Source organism: Lissotriton vulgaris, chromosome 2_1 (genome assembly GCF_964263255.1).
Source record: "Lissotriton vulgaris chromosome 2_1, aLisVul1.2, whole genome shotgun sequence".
NCBI classification, from domain to species: domain Eukaryota; kingdom Metazoa; phylum Chordata; class Amphibia; order Caudata; family Salamandridae; genus Lissotriton; species Lissotriton vulgaris.
Window position 1 is genome coordinate 2,106,983,896 of NC_141687.1, and position 21,276 is coordinate 2,107,005,171.

At 43.9% G+C, this 21,276-nt stretch overlaps 1 protein-coding gene across 5 annotated transcripts in view; it reads right to left on the reverse strand.

The window, feature by feature from the left end:
- Positions 1–21,276, reverse strand: part of ZNF280D (zinc finger protein 280D) — a 761,599-nt gene that overhangs the window by 611,937 nt on the left and 128,386 nt on the right. For all 5 annotated transcript variants that reach the window (XM_086958356.1, XM_086958358.1, XM_086958354.1 and 2 more), the window contains exon 5: positions 7,263–7,377. In XM_086958356.1, the coding sequence (XP_086814482.1) occupies positions 7,263–7,377 (115 nt within the window). The remainder of the gene's footprint in view (positions 1–7,262; positions 7,378–21,276) is intronic.

Below are 21,276 nucleotides of genomic sequence, written 5' to 3' on the forward strand. Positions count from 1 at the left end.
GAGAAAACTTACAGTTTGAGACAACTACTCAAAAACAGAAACAAATTTCTTAGAAATTGCGTGGATTGCAATGAAATCCTCAGAACATCCAGAGTTCCACTCTCTCCTCTTAAACCCCCCACAATGGCTTGGGAGAGAATAGGATTGGACATTGCTGGTCTCATCGAAGGAAATGTGGGGTAATAAAATATATCTTGGTAGCCATGGATCACTTCTCCAAGTGGCCAGAAATTGAAATTGTTTCAGGAATTGACAGCTCTACAGTTATTTCATTTCTGGACAAACTTTTCTTGAGTGAAGGACTACCTAGACACTTACCCACCGACAATGGTCCCCAATTTTCTTCAGAAATATTCAAAACATTTCTAGAGAGGAATTACATCACCCACCACACCACTTCACTCTATCACCCCAAAGGCAATGGTCTCATCGAACGCTTCAATCGTGTCTTAAAGGGACACATACAGTTGTCTAAAAATGCAAACCTCAACTGGGAAGAGGAATTATTCAAACATATTTGGGCCTTCAGAATTTCCCTTTGTGACAGCACATGTACTGCACCCTTTGTCCTCATGAGAAGCAAACAGCCTCTGAGCAAGGATCTGGGTTGGATGCCTGCTTCCTAACAGTTGGAATGGTCGCCAGAGGCCATCAGAAATAACATTGTCAAATCACAAAAATGTTATAAAGAGTGGTGTGACTCCAAACAGTGTCAAAGAACATTCATTTAGAATTGGGGACTAGTTTGCACAGCATCAACCATCCGACTCTGACTCCACTGATTGTCACACATCAGACCAGTATGTTGATGTCAGTCCTCGCGCCCTGATGCCCCATCGGTGCAGCGATGTTTATTCACATTCTGACTCTGAAGTTACATCTGACAGACAAGGTTTCAGTGGAAGGTTTTGTAGAACCCGTCATAGTTCTCACTCAGACACAGATGTACCTCATGACCCTCCCAGGGTCAAGGGAAGGTTTGGTAGAACTATTAACAGACCAAAACTTTATGATGATTTTGTTTGCAGTTAATACTGTACATGTTTGGATTCTTAATGTATCAAGAGATGCAATGTTTACCTTAGTCTTCTAAACAATCAAGAGAGGAAGATGTGTTGTATTGCTTGTATTTGTTAGGCACGAGCTGTACCCAGCTCATGACAACCTTGCCTAGAGCTCTCCTGCGCGAGAGCACCCATTGTCCACCTTTCCCTGCGATTGGTTCCCCAACGTTCCATCCACTGCTCAACAGTTATCCCATCCTTCCCCAACTGTAGCCATTCTGACGGTTTCCCCTCCTGTCCCTCACACCGCACTTTGTGTGGGGCTGTTAGAAATAAACTTATAGAACCCATTCTACGTGTCAGCTTCATTACTACACAGACCTATTTAAAACTGCCCCTTTGATTTGTTGGCTAAAGACTTGGCTTAGCCAGGAAATCTCGCTGAATCACCTGATCCTAGAGGATTGTTTAGCCTTGGATAGAGCCTCTAAGATTCCTTGGGTGGCTTACATTAAAACCATGTTTACAAAATTAGGGCCCCCTGAGCTTTATTCTTCTCCGGACTGTATCAAGCGAGAGGAAGTGGGTTGGACCAAAACTAGCCTTTTAAATATGCTAGCATTGGAAAGGGAGGAGTAGGAACTGAAAAAAACCCTTGTAAAAGCAAACTATGTACTAGTTACCTCTCCTACACTTGAGCCTTATTTAAAATTAGTAACGAGACCCTTTCATCTGCATCTTCTGATCAGATTTCGTTTTAATTTAATCCACTTAACAATGGGTTTTTTCCCAACATGGGGGAAACCAGAGAGCTCTAACCCATGTAAGTGTGATAACTTCTCTGCACAAGACACTTTACATTTTATTATGTTTTGCAAGCATTACTCAGATATTCATAAAAAATTCTTGTTGCCTATTTTGAGGGAGGCGGGTTTTATACAAGTCAGGCCAGCCCTCATTTACTTGCAGACACTGAGTAGTACCCGTGATATATTTCATGTAGCAAGTTTTTTAGTGGCTGCTGTGCGGTCAAGTCTAAGAGTCTATGTGCCCCGAACATTGTTGTCTGATTGTATTTTTATAAATTGAGTTTTAATGAGTAATTTTATGATCTGTTCTCTCGCACAAGATGAATTTATAGGAATTTATAGTTTTTATATGTCTTGTTTATTGTAGATTTGATATGAATTGTTTGTACCTGTGTCTTTTTATGATTTTAAATAATCGAATAGAAGTGTTTTGATTGACTGGCTGACTAGTACGGGGGACGCCTGGCATAGAATCGCATGCCTTCTCAGTGTTCCACTGCTGTACTTCTCGAAGTTACCACTGTCTTACCACCCCGGCAACCCATTGTTGCAGGAAACAGGCTTTCAAAAGATGTGTCTGAGGGTTAAGGTCACGACATGGGGGGGAGGGGGAGGGATTTGTTTCACTAAGGTGTGTTCCGCTCGTCGGACCTTTTTTTCCCATGAAGTGCAGCCCTCCTCTCTGGATATTTTTTTATATGTGAGGTTGTGGCAAGGGATACGCTCAATCGTCCCTGATTTCCCACAGGAGTCCGTGGACCTAGCCCCCCTGAATCTCATGCTGGGGTCCAAGGATGGCAAACATTTGGTGTCTGGTCTGTATAATAACATACGCACACAGCAGGAGGGGGCTCATTGTTCTGCCCAAGCACATTGGGCTGTGGAACTGGGGAAGGAGGTCGACGACGAAAAATGGTCATATTGTTGTATTCAGACTTCGGAGATCTCTGCTAGTTGCAGGCTGCGTGTGTAAATGTAAATTGATACTTGTATAGCGCACTACTCACCCGCTAAGGTCTCAAGGGGCTTGTACGAATACCGCTGTGGAACCCATCCTGGCTTTCCCTGTGAGGCGTCCACTCCTGGGCACCCCCAAGGTGGAGGCCAGGCATCCTTAGCGTTGTGGGGGCCGTTGTGGTGATACACTATACATTTCTGCACCGCTTGTACTATACTCTAGTAAAAAAAAGTTTAGATATCAGTTGTCCGATACGGACTGTTGCGAGAGGTGTAGGAGGCCAGCAGCTGGATTTCTCCACTTGGCGTGGGAGTGTCCCGGAGTGCGGGAGTTTTGGGAACAGGTTCACGAGGCACCTGACACAATGTCAAATAGCACCTTGGCCAGGGATCCCCTGGTGGCGCTTATAAGTTACACTGAGCAGATGTCAAAAGCACATTGCGCATTTTTGGCTGTATCTTTTTTACTTGCAAAACGCAGAGTGGCGTGTAGATGGGGTAGGAGGAGAGCTCCACGGTTCAAGGACTGGTTGGGAGATCTGATCTATGGTCAGAAGCAGCTGGCCATTTAACCGGAGACACTTCCGCCGGCCTCAAGACCTAGGGATATGTGGGGGCCGCTTCGTGAATATCTACTATTGCGAGACACAGAGGGTTCGGAGAATGCCCCTTCGGAACAGGATGTTTAGATATACTATGTAGTTGCAATTGTTTGAGACTGTTGTCTCTCCTGCTGCGGTCTTGCAGTAATCACCTATGGATGTGACATCCATCTATCAGGGACACTGATCATTATGAGAAGTACAGATTGGGTGGGTTACAAATGGGACTGTGTTATGCTCGAAATGTATTATGCCTAGGATGATATTACTGCCAGCTGAACTACTACTATCCATAACATTTGGAAGTTAGGTGATAGACATGACCAATCGATGTGTTTGTTTGGTATATATGCTTTGTTTTAAGCAGTTTGTTGGAAGAGAGATTGATACATTGTTTATTCTTGAAGTACTGCTGAACAGTACATCTACTGTATGTTACCTATGCTAAAATAAATAAAAAATACATTTAAAACAAAAGGATGTGTTAGAATGTGAAGGGAAACATTTGCCAAAGCCTGATTTACTTTCCACAGCATGTACCCACTTAAATTAAATTCTCTTCAGGAGCCCAGGGAGTAGATTTATAGTCCGCCAGGAGAAGTGACATGCTAAGTACACCTTCAACGCCAGCTGACTGAGTGGAGAGTATAGCTCTTCTCTCCGAGCTATAAAAGCCTGTGTGTGCCAAAGCTTATGCTTTCGGGGAATTCAGGCGTTAAGACAAAAACAACCCTTAAAGTACGCTACTCAGCCATACAGCAAAAATAAATAATAATAATGGCTTCCCCCTACGGCTGTTCGTGTTGTTGCTTGACCCTACTGACCCTTTGTGTTGTCTGCCCCCTCCATCTCTCAAGTGTTATTGCTATCCCACTCCCATTGTACATGTTGCCCCTTCCACTCACCTGCTATAACAAAACAGCAGTATGATTTTTACTTTCAGAGAGCACCTCCTTCCTCCCATAAAATGCACGCTGGAGACACTGCTGTCCATGTCATAGCACTTTTTTTTTCTTTGTCTTGCAGCAGTAGTACTGTGGAACAAAATGACTGAACATAGACGACAATAAAAGTTGAGAGAACATGCAGGATTTTGGAGAATGCAGAAGTCGGGGAGGACACCTTGACAAATTTGTGCCTCTAAACTACCTATAGGGCACGGCAGGTCCTAAATCAAATTAAAGAAACGGCCAGTGAATCCTTTGGCTGTGCAAGTTTGATATGCATGATGGAGTGTGTTTGTCTCGCATATTCTAGTGATCAATACATTGTTTGGCAACAACAAAGTTGAAACTAAGGGGTAATTGCTCTGTTCACATTTAGGAATCTGATTTTATAGGTCCTGAGGAAAGCCACAAGACTCCTCTGAGCTGTGAGGAGGTGGATGAAACATGTAGTCCCTCAGTATTAGATTAAATTAGATAAGAGGGATCTCAAGGCAATTTCGGATAACAAATGGACTCAACTTTGATTTTATTAACCTCGAGCAAGGTTTCACTCCTATACTTTGCTACATGTGAGAAGTCAAGTGCCCAAACCAATCAACTCAGTTATACCTTGGAGTGCAGAAGCACTAGTGGCTTTCAGACACCACTGGTACAGAAGAGTACCTAAGCAAAATACAGCATGATAGTTGTCCCAGGACGACACAGGTCTTACAACCTTCTCTTAGACCACTTAGTGAATAGCATTTTGGCAACTTTGATGAGCACGCAGTTTGTGCAATTGACCCTAGTGCCTTGCCAGCCCTTTAACTATTGGGTCCTCTGCCACCATTTTACAATATTTTCTTAAGCATTTAAGTTTCTATTGATGTTCCTCCATTGTTTTATTTTGGTGGGTCATTCAATGTTGAATGCTATGATATTGCTGGAACTGTTCACATTACAGCTCATTTTGATGCTGGTGTGCTCTTTGCAGGAGATGTAGTAGCCACCGATTTCCTTAACAGTGATAGACTATGGAACTACATTGAGAAATATGAAATTCACCGGTGCTCCATTGCTACTTATTGAACAGCTATAAACTTTCCACTCTTCTGGATGGCATGAAAAAGAGTGCCAAAGACCATTTTGATAGTTTTCTAAAATTATTATAAATGACACATGGGATTCCGTAATCCCTGTATAAACGCCGGTAACTAATTTCTTTATATTCAGCAACTTGTGACGCACCACGTCGCCAATTTAAAGAAAAGAAGTCAGAACTCCACTATTATGCTGTTTTTCCATTTGAGCTTTGACGTAATAATGCCTGCTGCCGGACCCAGAAGCGGAGGTGAAAGGCAGGTCCGGTCATGGATCATAATTAAAGCAGCCGTTTAAAACAACAAACGGAACGTTGCTTGTCTTTCTTCTGCTCTATTTTGATAGCTTACAATGACAATCACAGAGAATGTTAACTTTTTGCACTCCTTAGATGGAGAAAAGCTGGATCTTTCTGCATGTTTCTTAACGTTCTGAGCTACAGCTGCTATTTTTTTTTAACTGGCTTGTACTGAACTGTTTGCAACAATAGGTTTTGATGTGTTTAATTTTGTACTATAAGTTTTATTTCAATTCTTCATGTTTGAAAACATGCTCACTCTTCCGTATGAGGAAGCAGGAATACCACTACAAAGTGAGCCTCCATACCCGCAGTTTCTCTCTCCATCTTCTTACCTTTCCATTATTTTTTAGAAAGGTAAGAGACATAGTATTGTCAGCTTAACGTTGGGGTTTCAAACAATAATTATGCTCTATAGAGTGTAACAAAGCAGAATCAAGACAGAATATGCAAATTAGGAAAGGAAAATCGGTCAGAGGTAATCAGTCTTTATGAACATCACAAATACAAATGACAGAGCATTTGATTAACATCCTTCTTAAAGCTGGCTTTATCAACTTCTCATGAACTAAGGACCTTCAGACCTACTTCTTCAATAAGCACCACAAACAGGGCCTTTTCCGCATCTTCAGCCGCTAACTCATCTACATGAATTCCTTCTCCTTCAACCTGCAACTGCACTCTTTAGCATTCCCTAATTTTCTGTGAAATCATTTTCACGTCTTCTTGCCGTTATGTACAGTACATCCTGCTCATAAAATGGTTTGTGCTACATAAATACTCACACATGTCCAAAGTATTTAATGAAAGTGCCTTTTCCTGCAACAGAGAGAGCAGGAATGGGGCTTTGGGTGCATATCAGCAGGTACGTGCGTGCCAACTAGGCTTCAATAAAAAGACCTGTGGAGCGGGGCTCCAATTGCATGAATGAAGAGGGGATGTGGTTATACGGCTAAAGCGGTCGACCTTGAAGCTGGGGAACCAGGTTCGAGCCTCGGTAGGGCCGCGCAACATTCTGTGGTTCGGGGCAAATCACTTATTCTCCCCATGCCTAACAAAACATGAATGTGCACTTTTGTAACGCAACTTGTGATCATGTAAAGCGCTCTCATACCTTTGGGTCAAGTTTGCGCTATGTTAAACTAAGAAAGAAAAAATTAAGGGGGACTTAATCAACCATGATGTAGGCTTTAAAGTGCCTGACAAAAAATGCAAGCAAAATAGCAACCAAAACTCAGACATATTTGTGCTTAACATAGAAACATATCTTGTGGCACAATGCTCTACATACATATCTCAATACAATGCAGTCTAAAAGAATTCACAGATGAAACATTTCTCTAAATCCATTTTCTCATGTAACAGAAACCCAAAGCAGTATGAACAGATTTAAATTGGATCAAACTGTGAAGTGTACCATATCAGGACGATGTTAAGGTCAAGATAACTTCCCTAGAGAGAAGAACTGGAAAATATTTTTAGTTCACAGCATACAACAACAATCCAAGTCCACTCTCCCACCCATACAACACATATTCTCCTCAAGAACTATTTCATTTACTCACCAGCTAGAGGAATTGTTGGACTACTCGGGTATTGCTTAATTTCTTTTTGTTGCACACCAAACATTGTACCCTGAGAATTATTCTGTGTTACTGACGGAGAAGTCAAAATGTAGCCCTAGAAAAAATAAAGAATGAAGCTATAAGTTCTGAAATTGACATCTTATTTAAATTGTGTTATGTGTTTACTACAGAACTAAATATGCACTCATCTCGATCTAGAAACACTTTGTTCAAATTATAAATTATGAAAAAAGGTTTCTCTTGACCGTTACCTGGAATTTCATTTGAGCTTTCTAAAAAGAGAACACACATGGTGCTGAAGAAACCAAGATAATCAAAAGAATGCTGTGCACTGGTAGAAGTCAAGACATACTATTGATGCTACTTGAGAGCCCTTCTGGTGTGACAGTTTGGCCTATCCAAGTGGTGAGAGGACCGCTCGGCCTCAATTGCTCCACTGCCTGCATCCATTTCTAGTGCAGCTGGACCACACATTGCTCCCACCCGATGGGAGCAGATTTTCTTTTGCTCCGATCAGGTGGGAGCATTGTGTGATTGCCTGCCCGCGAGAGATTTGGCAGGGAATGTCGATTCTCAGATTATTGCATAGAGAATCATGATTTCATTAAAGACTAGCAGCCCGTCCCGACGTTGTCCGGGTATGAATTGCTACCGGCCAGTAGTATATTGTTTTGTAGGATTTCGTTTTGATAGCATTTCTTATCTGTGACAGGCCTGCGAAACGCTCCGATTCACAGTACACTGCTGATGCACTTAAGAGTGCGCGTTCAGTAGTGTGTGAACTCGAGTTTCCCTACTTTATTTTTCCTTGCAATATTATATAGCGCAAACTCGACAACATGGCATGAGCACAATTTACATTACAGAAGAACACATTTATTTGTGGTAGGCACGGGGAGACAAAGCGATTTGCCTGGAATCACAGGATGTTGAGCTGATGCCGAGGTTTGAACGTGGTTCCCCAGCTCTAAAGTTCGCAATTCTAGAACTTGTGGCGGGAGGTGTGTCTAAAAGTGTATGTCGGTGCTGGCCATCAATTAGAGACCTGTGCATTTTTCAAATGAGTGGTGAAAAAATATGAGTATGTTGATGGAGATGTGGGCCGCCGTGCCACCAATGTACTTACCGGGGGAGGGTAAACACCCATTATTCCGCAACTTTCTTTCCGCATACCATCACTCTGCATACTTTCATTACGAAAGTACCATGACTCCGCAATGCCATTATAGCGCATGTCATTACATTTTATATGCTTTTACCACGCATACATTTACAACGAAATTCGTAAATGCATGAATGGTAAAAGCATGTTTTTAAAAATGTTTGGATAAGGTAAGTATGGGTATAGGGGTATATGTTTTGGGGTGTTTGGGTATTTTAAGGGTTCAGATATAGTTTTGGGTTATAGAGTACAGGGGTAGTTTTAGGGTTTAGGGATAGGTTTGGGTTTTGGGGTACAGGGGTATTTTTAGGGTTCAGGGCTAGGTTTGGGTGTTGGGGTACAGGGGTATTTTAGGGTTCAGGGGTAGGTTTGGGTTCTGGGGTACAGGGTTATTTTTAGGGTTCAGAGCCAGGTTTGGGTTTTGGGGTACAGGGGTATTTTTAGGGTTCAGGGGTAGGTTTGGGTTTTGGGGTAGGTTTGGGTTTTGGGGTACAGGGGTATTTTTAGGGTTTAGGGGTAGGTTTGGGTTTTGAGGTACAGGGGTATTTATAGGGGTTCAGGGCTAGGTTTGGGTTTTGGGGTACAGGGGTATTTTTAGGGTTTAGGGATAGGTTTGGGTTTTGGGGTACATGGTATATTTATAGGGCTCAGATGGGTTAGTGTTTAAGGGTGTTGGGGTATTTTAAGGAGTAAGGGTGGGTTATGATTATGGGGTGCAGGGGTATTTAAAGGGAGCAGGGTGGGATTAGCACACGATACGAGACATGGCATGAAGGGCGGAACGTACCACACGCCCCCAGCGTTTGTCACGCCCCCAGCACAAGCCCACAGCACAACGCAGATACGCCCACAGGGACTAGTTTGCTGGCACGGTTCTTTTACCTTTTAAAAGTATATGGTGGGCGTCTGCATAGCCTATGTCCTTCTGCTGCAACTGCCCTTTCCAACGCTGTATTGGGTGTTGTGATTGGTGCTGTGGTACCTGAGATAACCCGCCTCAAAGGTTTGGGCTCTCTCTTTATTATATCAGTATGGATAAGGAGGCTAGCATTATGCATATAGCTTTTATTTACCACTTCTGAGCAGCACTTTAAAGAACTTTAGAATAGAACCTCAACATCAAACAATAGAAAATAACTCTACGGTCCCATAAGATCCTGCCATCTGCCATCTTCTACCACTTCTGTTTCTTCTTCTCCAAACTTCCTCTTGAACAAAACGTAACTTCTTCTGTAACTGTATCTTGTAACCACACAAATTCAAAAATGTATAATCCTAATTTTCTGTAAATTATAAAAATTACTTATTTAAGCAAAACTCGAAACCATTACTTTTAAACATTCAAGACTTTAACTTACTAAAGAAATATTCTTAAATAAATATGCTTCTTAAAAAAGCTCTCATCATAAAACATATCCCAGCTCACTTCAAACCCAGGGTGGGAGGGAGGGATAATGCTCGCCTGCTTGTCTTTATTAAAATAACGATTCTCTATGCAATAAATCTATGAGAATCAGCATTTTATGGCACGATAGGAGGGTAGCATTATGCAGGTTCAAAGCAAACTTAAACATTTTTTGCAACATGCTCCAGTTGTTGGAAATAAAATGTTCTGAACACCTCAGCATTTGACCAATCTAAACTTCCACCATTAACACAAAGGCCTTACTAGCCATCACACCACTCACAGAGGGTGCTGTAAAAACATTCAAGTTCACACCTGCCTCCTTCATAACTGATCTTACCCATCTAGCAATAGTTGCTGCAGAAACCACCTTATAAGGTTTAACATACGAAATCAGCAACTGATCTACACCATCAGCTCTAAACGCCAAAACCCTGCTCTCGTATTCCTTCAAACACTTGACTATACAAAGCTTTAGGAATGCATCCAACAAAGGATAAAAGCCTGACTCTGACATAGTGTTAGTTTTCTCCAAATTTCAAACATCACACCTTAGGTTGAAAAAACCTATAACTAACATCCAATGCCTTTACAACTGAAATACTCTATGGACTGAAACCAAGCATAACCATAGTCACCAATTTCCACGACAATTCTCTCAAACTCAAATACTTATTAGCAGACCAACCTTCAAACACCTTTAAAACCAAATTAACATCCCAAACAGAACTATACTTTGCTTTAGGAGGTCTTTTCAACCTAATGTCCTTCAGTACTCTACACACCATTGGTCTCCTACCAAGTGGTACACCCTGGATTAAATGGCTGGCCAGCTGAAATTGCCAATCTGTAACAATTTATAGTTCTGTATGACAAACCTTTTTCAAACTGCAGCGAAAAATTTTGATACCATCATCTCATCAGCCTCCACTGGATCCAAATCCCTTTCCACGCACTAACGTAACCAAACTGAACATGCACCCCTATATCTCTTTAGAGTCTCAGGTGCCCATTACTCACTAAGTAATGCTGTAGCTGTTCCCGAAAGGCCTGAGGAGCTTTTGGATCCCCTTATATTTTCCACACTAGAAGGTTGAGCGAACCTTCCTCCACCAAACGATGTTCTATCTCTTCCTGTCCAATTAACATTCGACTGTAAGCCCTTATTCAAAAGGGATTCTCCATCACCATCTTCAATACTGAAGGGAACCATGATTGAGTAATCCAAAACGGGGTCACTTCGAGTAACCTGTTACCGCAACTGTATCAACACCCTCTGAATTATTGCAAACTGGAGAAACACATACCCCGTCCTCTCCTTCCAATTCTGAGTGAAAGCATCTACCGCTAAGGCCCCCGGATCCAGTCTCCAACTGAAGTAATCCTCCAACTGATATGTTAGCCTGAAAGCAAACAGATCTATGTCCAAGGGACCTAACTGACTTTAAATCTGTCAAAAAACCTCTTTGTTCAGCATCCAATCGCTGAAATCTATCAAATTTTTGGAATACCAATTGTGAGACTTGGCATTTCCCCAACATTTTTCGCCTTTTATTTCCCTTTTAAATCAGAATGCCCTCATGGTAACAACAATGTATAGGCCTTCTGTAGTGAGGAAAGCCCTGTGTACTGTGAAACTGATGTTAAGATGCAGGTGTTTTATACCCCTAACATGGCTGCCACTGACCACTGCTGCTGCAGCATGGTTTAGTGGGCGCATTCTAGTGGCCAGGGCCTGGCTGGAACCCTCCAAACAATGTATCCATCTTAGCCTGCCAGCCTACCCACAGGTAGAATGGTGGAACCTCCCGGAAGCCTCTGGAACCTTCTGGAAGAGGTGAGGTGACACCAACTGCCACTACCAACTGTCAACTGGCAGTATATAAGGAAAGGGAGGGAAACTTTCCTGTCAGAGTGACTGAGGGGAGACCTGGGGAAGAACCTACGCAGGAGTTTAGGCAGTGGGGGCCTAGTCAGGGACTATGATACTGGAAGTGACAGGGCTTAGAGTGCTGCCTTACAAGTATTGAGGACTCCTGTAAATCCCCCCTGATCTAGCCCAGCGGAAGGGAACCCCCCAGGGACCACTTGAAGGGATTGGCTGAGAAGAACTTGGAACACCAGCCACCAATTTTTCCCCCTTCAAGGAACAAGAAACCAAGCAACTAAATCAAGGATCAAGTAACCAAGCAACTAAACTAAGGGCGCAAGAAACATCACGCCAAGAAGAAACTAAGCCACCACAGGACGCTTGAGGAACTCACCAGGTATTGGCACTGTGTCGCTCCCTGTGCCCCACCTGACGCCACCTGGGGTCCCTGCGCTAACCTGCCACTGCTGTGTGGCTGGTCCTGTGAGCTGCCTTTATTTTAAATGCACTAATGGCAAGCTCTGTATTGTTTCCCTCATCTGGAGAAGCGTTGTATTAGTGCCTCTAAGCGCTATCTTGTATGCCCCTGCGAAGCGCTGTGAAGTTGTGAGGCGCTGTACATCTGGTAGCTGTCATTAGTGACCAGCACTACATCAGCGAAGCGCTGTGTGCCCAGGACCCGAAGTGGCTGCCTGGCGCTGTGTTAGAAAGCGCTTCTGTGCCCAGGATTACTGCCACTGGTGTGAGCGCTGAGGCTGTAAGGAGCGCTGTTGTAATTGCCCCCTTCGGAAGCGCTGTGGCTTGAAGCGCTGCTGGGCCACAAGCGCCGTGAAACCCCCCTCCACACGCTTACCTGAGGCGCCGAAGAATCTCCACACGCCCGGTGTCAAGCGTCAGCATTTTGACCCTCCTTGGCGGCCCCCGTGTGCAGGAGAGGGTCGCCGGAAGCTTACACCGGCTGCGCCTGGGTTGCCTGACCGGCCCGACCCTCGAGTGAGGTCGCGCCCGTACAGTGTCCCCCTCGGCGGCCCTCGGATGCCAGGAGAGGGACGCCGCATCCAGCGCAAGTCATTAGGCCGTGCCAGGCCTTGAAGTCTGAGACGCCGACCACGTGACGGGGGCGCCGCGTCTCTAGCCGCGCCCCCGCCTTCCTTATTTCCGGATTGGTCCGCCGAGCCAAGCCTCCCAGTTCCCGGCCCGAGACCTGGGGAAAGCCCAGCCGGGCCCAGCACTCATCGCAGAGGGGGGCCGTGGAGCCCAAGAGCCCCCTCCGATTTGTCCCACCTGCCGGCGCCGGCTCAGAAGGAGCCTGTGTGCCCCCACCTACCAGCACCGGCCCCTGGAAGGCCGGTAATCGAGCGAGAGGCCTGCCAGAGGTCCTACTCGTCCCCGAAGCACGAGGAGCTGCACAAGGGCCCGGGAGGGCCGAAGAGCACAAGGTAATCCCCGGGGAGGTGGGCGGAAGGCCGGAGAAGGCCCCGTGTTCGCCCCTCCCCGGGAGAAACTGTTGTTGGGTCCCGTTGGCCCCCAAAGAGCCTCAAGTGGTGACAAGGCCTTGTTAGAGTCCTAGACTTACCGGGCCCACCGATTTGTACCCAGTGACTGTCAGTCCTGAGAATAGGCCTGCCCTCATTTATATGTTTCACCCTGCATAAGGGGATTATTAGCCCCAGTTGGGAAGATTTGCCTGCTTGGGCCTGAGAACCTAATGAATTGGGCCGCGATGGTTTAGCCCTGTGCCAGGGAGTTCATTGCTTCATTCACATGCTCATTGAGACTGTGTTATTGAATGTATAGGGAATTGCTTATGTAGAAATGCTTTAAGGCCCTGGTTAATGAAATATTTACTGGAAATGCTTTAATGAAATGGTCACTTTCAGCCTGATGTAGGGCTTCTAGGGGCCGACGGAAATACTTGGGGCTGGCTAATTAAATGTTTTACATTTATGGAAATAGTTTACCCCCCTTCAGTGAAATGGAGTTGTTCTCCCTGCTGTGTACTGAGCACCTTGCCTGGGCTATCGTAAGGAAGTGTCTATTTTTACACAAGTTAATTACTGTAATGTCTACACCTGCCAGGTGTGTTACCTAATGAAATGTTTTATTCCTACTCACGTATCCTTGCCTAGTGGTTCATAGGCGCAGAGTTTATATGTATTTAACGGGACAGTTATGTCTGCCTTAATGAAAGGCTCATTTACCTTAGGCAATGGTGATCTCTGCCTTGAAGAGATGTTAACTGTTGATTGCTGAGTAGGGGAACGTTAATGCTATAAGTATATAGCTACACTGCCTAATGAGATGTTTTATCCGCAGTGGCGTATTTTTATTCCTGCCATAGGAGTTTCATTCCTGCCTAAGGAAATGGTTAATGAAATGTTTTACCCTCAGTGAAGTGTTTTACTTCTGCTAAACTGATTATCTCTATTGCAGGAAATGTTTTACCTGTAAGCTCCTGATTAATAGGGGGAAGGCCCTGCCTGTTCAGGCATCAGGTAATGGGATGGTATGTTATGCCTAAAGAAATACTTTACGCCTAATGAAAGGTGTTGTCCTCATTTGAGGCAATGTTTACTCCTGCCCAGGGAAGGGTCTCATACCCCTGATATAACAGAGATCTACTTACACCTGCTCAATGTAGGGATTTCTACTTCCCTGATGAAATGTTGGTATAGCCCTGATACAGTTAAACCTGCACAAGGGGATGGTTACCTATATTGCAATGTTTTCTCCTAGTTAGTGCTGGCTAATGCAATGATTATCTGGGCCCAATGAGAAGTTCTCCCAAAGGGATGCCCAACCTTGTTATATGGAATAATTATTCTTAATGAAATGTTTAATTCCTATTACAGGAGGAGAGTTACGTCCACATACTTTTGTGGCAAATGAAATGTTTCATATTTAAGGAAATGTTTGAACTACACTTAACGAATTGTTTATTCCTACAGCGGGGAGAGGTTTCTGTTATTGAACTGTCCCTTTGTTTACCTGAGGAAATGGATATTGATGCTTAATGCAGTGTTGTTCTTCTGTCTTTGAGATGTATTCCTTTCAGGTGCTGACCAAGAAGCAAGGCGTAGGTCGGGCCTGTGTTCCACTAAAAATGTATTTAACTATTTATTGATCCAATATTGAATATTTATTGCAGAACGGATATTTATTCATCCAATATTGATTGCAAGTTGAGACATGTATTTTAAATGAATTTATGATTTCCCTTTTCCTGCTCTATCTAACTATTTATCTTAATACAAATTACTTGTTTTTATACAAGCTTTAGAGTGGAGTCATTTATTGCGTGCCCAGGTTTCTGTCTCAGTGTGAGTGTGTGCTGCATGATCGCTTAACACATGTGCTTTCGGATGCCTACCCGCTCGTGCCTGCTACCCTAGGGGACTGGTGACCCCAGTACCAACACCAATCCACTATCAAGTTCTGCTGCTTTGATATTGAGCCTGAAGAGTAACTCTGTGTTCCATGCAAAATTCCCAAATGTCTTTGGCAATTAACATCAATCTCCTTGATCTGGTTCCGCCTAACTTGTTTATATAAAGGACTGCTGTGATATTGTCCATTTTGAGAAGAATAGAATTTCCTTGGAACAGAGACCTGAAACTTTGCAATGCAAAACTCCCTTGTTTAATTTCCAAATAATGTATATGCTCAATCTGTTCCATCCTGTTCCAAACCCTACCTGTTTCCGGATTCAAACATGTTGCCCCCCAACCAAAGTTGCTTGCGTCTGTTTTCAACACAAAATCCGGTTTCGTACCAAAAATCGCTCGCCCATTCCAGGCTTCCTGATTTTCCAAACACCAAACTACCTCTCTCCTTGCTTCTTCTGTCAATCGTACACAATCTCCGTACCATAAGCCAACTGCTAGACCCAAAGTCTTTAAATGTTGCAAAGCTATGCAATGCAAACGCCTTTGTGAACACTACTTTTATCAAGGAAGATAAAAAAACTAGTTACTTACCTGTACACTATGGTTCTCCAGTATTATCTTTCATAGATTCACATACTTCTATCTTCCCCGTCGTCATGGTGGGAGTCTCACGGTAACAGAATGACCATAGCAGTACCATAGAGAAAAACTGCATAGAAAATGCCATAGGGAATGACATAATTGGTGACTTATTGTTTGGTCCTAAACTCAACCAATCAGCAGAAAGCCCTGACATCACACTCCCCAGCAGAGCTCTCCTACCTCAGATTTCCAGCCTAAAGTGAGAGACCTGGATATATCCGGAAGAAAAATGTTCTACCTGAGAAACGGGGAGGTGGGCAGGCGCACGTGAGTATGAAAAATAATACTGGAGAACCATAGTGTACAGGTAAGTAACTCGTTTTTTCTCCAGTATTGAATCTTTCATAGATTCACATGCTTGTATCAGAGTAGCAATTAGTACATATATCTTATAGCGTTTCCAGGATAGAACCAAAATATCTCTGGTCTCTGCTCCTAAACCTTGTGATGTATAAACTTTTGGACACCATCGAGTATTAATAAATAGTCTCTGCTAACCATGAAGGGGAAATGCAGCATACACAGAACAGGACTAATATAGTGCATAATCCAAACATATATCCATAAACCTCTAAATCTATATGTATACACATGTATACTTTGACAAAGAAGCATACAGCTTGAAACAAAAAATACCTTATTGAAATAAGCACTGCTTGTCCCACTGCTGTGTCCTCCTCCCACGTAGTATCTAGACAATAGTGTCTAGTAAAAGTGTGTACGCTCTTCCAAGTTCCTGAGAATGGCCGATACAATCCATCTAGAGATACTTGATCTGGATAAAGCTAGACCTTTCCTCTGTCCAGAAAAGGCTACAAACAACTGCTTTGATTTTCCAAACAATTTTGTTCTGTCGATGTAGAACTTCAAACATCGTTTAATGTCTAGAGAGTGCAGGGCTCTCTCCGCTTCTGTCGAAGGATTTCCAAAAAAATGTAGGTAACAGTACAGGTTGATTTAGAGGAAAGATTGTAGGAACCTTAGGAATTAATTTTGGGTTTGTCCTCAGTATTACTTTGTCTTGGCGAAACTTAAGGAATGGTTCTGCAATAGAGAAAGCTTTAATATCGCTAACCCTCCTTGCAGATGTGAGGGTCAGCAGAAAAGCTGTCCTCCATGAAATGAACTGTAAATCTGCTTTGTGCACCTATTCAAATGGAGGCTTCATGTGTTGTGACAGAACTTTATTAAGGTGCCAAGGGCCATGAGGATGTTGAATCGGAGAAACACTCTAAAAAGTCCTTTGAGAAATTCTTTAACTACTCTTTGTGACCAGAGCGATGGTTGATTTGGAACTCTTCTATATCTTGAAATTACTGCCAGGTGTACTTTTAAGGACGCAAGAGAAAGACCTGCTTTAGATAAATGGAGACGATATGGCAAAATTTGTTCCGGAGAGGCCGTGAAGGGGTGTAAAGCCTGAGATGCACACCACTGGCAAAATCTCTTCCATTTTGCTGTATATTTTCTGTTTGTTGAAATTGCCCGAGATTGAGAAAGTATGTCCCGGCATTCCTGAGAGATGTTTAGAGATCGGAATTTATGTTTGTGAGGTTCAATGCTGATAAATTCAGCAATGTCAAATTTGGGTGGAGAATTTGTCCGTTGTTCATAGAAATCAGATACTGTGATATTGGAAACTGGGAGCTATTGAAAGATGGAGAAGCTCCGAGAACCAAGCTTGCCTCAGCAACCTGGGGCTATCAGGATTAAATGGCATTGCTCTGATCTTATTTTCCGAAGTACTCTCGATATCAGAGGGAATGGAGAAAATGCATAAGTGAACATTCCTGTCCAACGAAGGTGCAGCGCATTGCCCCATGAGCCTGCCTGCGGGAACCTGCTTGCGAAATGTTTCCATTTGGAGTTGTTCAGGTCTGATAAGAAATCTAACGTTGGCATGTCCCACCGACTAAACACTCTTAGGAGTTGATTTTAAGCTAGCTCCCACTCGTGAGACACACTGGCTGATCTGCTCAGCATATCTGCCCTTGTGGAATGTGTTGTACCTGAATGGAGATGTTGTGAAGCAGTAGCCATCTCCAAATTTTTTGCGCCTGTGCCGACAGCAGCTTCGATCTTGTACCTCCTGATTTCCAGAGGTAGAACATTGTTGTTGTACTGTTGGTTGTGATCATAACTGTAGAATCGTGTATCCTGGGGAGAAAAGCTTTTAACACCTTGGCTGCTAGTGATATTTTCCTCCTGTGCTGAATATTATGTTTTCCCATTGTTCATGACGAGCTCAGCTCGTCATGAGCACTGCTCAATCGTGCCAGTCATGAGCAGTGAAGGGGTTAAACCCAGGAACACTGCTTTCAGTTCCATCATGTTGATATGTAGTTGAGCTTCTTGCTTGGACCAATGACCTTGGATATCGAGGTCCTGGAGATGTGCCCCCCAACCTTGAAGCAAAGCCTCTGACATTACTTAACTGGGACGTTGGGGCTCGAAAAGTAGACTTTGTATTAAATGTTTTCCTATCTTCCACCATGACAAAACTTGTCAGATTTGAGGAGATATGGAGATCCGATCGTCGAAGGATCCCTGGGATTGAATTCACTGCTTGTCGAGGAGTTCCTGCAAAGGTCTCGTATGCAGACGGCAATTTGGTATCAATTGGATACAGGAAGACATCATCCCCAACAATGACTTGTATATTCTCACTGAAGTGTACTTTGACTGTAAGGTTGATGCCAGGTTTAAAAAACTTTAGAGTCCGCTCCTCTGACGGATAGGCTTTCGCTTCCCTTGTGTGAAGCATGGCGCCTAGAAATTGAAGGGATTGCAAAGGTACTAGGGACGACTTTTCCAGGTTGACTCGTAGGCCCAGGCAATGATTTCGATACATGCAGCATTTTTGAGAGATCTGGACTTGTAAGATGATCCTTTTATAAGCCAATCGTCCAGATAGAGGAAGATTTGGTGCCCTTGTAGTCTCAGGTGAGCTGCCATTGGTGCCATGCACTTTGTAAAGACCCTTGGAGCCGATTTTAGTCCAAAAGGCAGAACTTGGAATTGGTAGTGGCGCCCTTCCACTACAAAACGCAGATACTTTCTGTGCTTTAGATGAATCGGAATGAGGAAATGAGTATCTAAGAGATCAAGGGATGCTATGAAATCTTTTTTGCGTAGAAGTAAGAGAATCTCCTCAAGTGAGAGCATGCGGAAAGAAATTTTCTTGATGAATTCGTTCAGATCCTCAGGTCCATTACCTGCCTCCATTTTGATGTTTGTTTTTTCTTTATCAGAAAGAAATGGGAGTAAAATCCTTTCCCTTGCTGAGGAAACGGAACTTCCTCTATAGCCCCTTTTTCTATCAGAGATAATACTTCTGCTTTGAGAGCTGATAGATGTGGCTGCTGTCTGAAGACAGGAGGTTGATTTGAGGGCCTCTGTGCCAATTCCAGGGTATGGCCTTGGTGAATTAAATCCAGTACCAATCTGTCTGTTATCGACAGCCATGGTTTTGAAAAACGAAAGAGATAATGGTCGTTGTCGGGGTCTGACTAAGTGGGGGGCGCCTTGATGAAGTCACTGCCGTCTATTAGTTTGCGGTGCTTTTCCCCTCGCGGCCTTCTTCCCTCTGGATAGCTTATGGTAAGAGGGATTTGAGGAACAATATTGCTGGTTACTGGAATATTGACGATAACCTTGCTGACTGTATGGCTGGTACCTGTTGGACTGGTACGAAGATCTTTGACTGAATTGGCCTCTAGATCCTCTCTTTCGAAAGGACTGGAATCTGCCCTGATGAAGAGACCCCAGCGCCCGCGCTGTGTCCGTATCCGCCTTGATTCCTTGGAGAGCATCATCGATGTGTTTACCGAAGAGATTCTCTGCATCCAAAGGCATGTCAACGATTTTTGCCTGTACTTCCGGTCTAAAAGAAGTAACTTTCAGCCAACCTTGTCTTCTGAGAGCCACTGCTCCCGCCATTTGACGAAACGTCACTGAAGAGATGTCCTTAGCAATATCAATAGATTCGGAGGCCGCCCTAGCCCCATCCTGTAAAATAGCTGCTGCTTCCTCTTTTTTATCCTCCAGAAGGTGAGTCAACAATGGCGCTAAATCAGACCACATCTGTCTGTTATAACCACCGAGGAGAGCCATAGCATTTGCCGCTTTGAAGAAAGACTCTGCCATTATTGCAAAACGCTTCCCTGCTAGATGCATTCGTCTTCCTTTCTTGTCAGGGGGAGCTACAGATGGAGACAGGATTTTTAGATGGTCTCTGTGCTGCCTGCATTACCACCGATTCTGGATGTGGATGCCCAATCAAACACACAGGCGAAGATTCTGGCACCCGGTATTTCTTCTCTATCCTAGGCACAGAAGCTGCCACAGATGCTGGTGTTTTCAAGATTTTAAACCTTCATCCCAGATATGTTGGATGATTGGGATTGATCTTACCGACTTCCTTGAGGAGAGTTTGGTGGTGAAGGTGATGGCGAAGGAGTTGTGGGCAAAATGTATTCATCCCATTGCACACCAAGTGGGAGTATCTTGAAGTTCTCCTTCTTCTTGCTGGTCTTCTCCATCACTCCCCGTAAAGTCATCCCGTATTGTGACAACTGGAGGAGATCGCAATTTTTGCACCGTAGGCATAGGCTGAACTACTGGAACCTGGGCAGGTGTGACTGGAGCATTTGCAGAGGGAGCATTAGCTTCGGGAAAACGACAAAGTAGTCTTTGCAGCGGGAGTATTAGCTTCGGGAAAACGACGATAGTAATCGTTAATCATGTGATATAAATCAATCACCAGAGAGACAGGCATTGAGATGGATTCTTCCCTCTCCCCAGTATGTGGTTCTTCTTCCTCCTCAGTCATATGATTCTTGAAATGACTCGTATCGCTTAGATTTTTCCTCAGGACGATCCTTAAAAGAATAAACCTCTTGAACCTCCTGGCATTCCTCCTCATCAGTATCCTGACTTTTAATCTGCAGTGAACTCTGAGGATTTCTTAACCGTCAATGAGCCTGTCGACGATTGGAAAGATATGATAATCATAGTCGTTAACTCAGTGATTTAAAAGTGGTTGTCGACGGAGCCCCCGTCGATGAAGCTCCCGTCGTCGAGAATCGAATGTCGTCGACAGAGTAGTCGTCGAAGAGGTCGTCGTCGCTGGGATCTTTGACAAGGATGCTGCTCTTCCCGTTGACGGAGTCGTCATCATCGACGGTGTAGTCTTGGTCACTGCCATCGACGCCGCAGTAGTCGTCGAGATAGTCGCGTCGACGATGTTGTCATCGACTGCGTCGATGACGTCTTCACAGATACTAGCCCTGGAGACACCACAGTCTTAGTCGACGGAGCATAAGACACTCCCCTTGAAACTGAGGATTTCTTCAGAGGAGTCTGAGGGAGAGAAGATTAAGAGGTCTCTTTTCCCTTAGTTTTTTGCTTTTTAGGATACACTAATTCTTCTAAAGTGGAAGACTTCCTCTTTTTAGTAGACTGGCTCGTGGATTCTTCCTCTGAATCTGAGGTGGCCTTCTTCTGAAGCCACAACAGAAGAGTGCCTC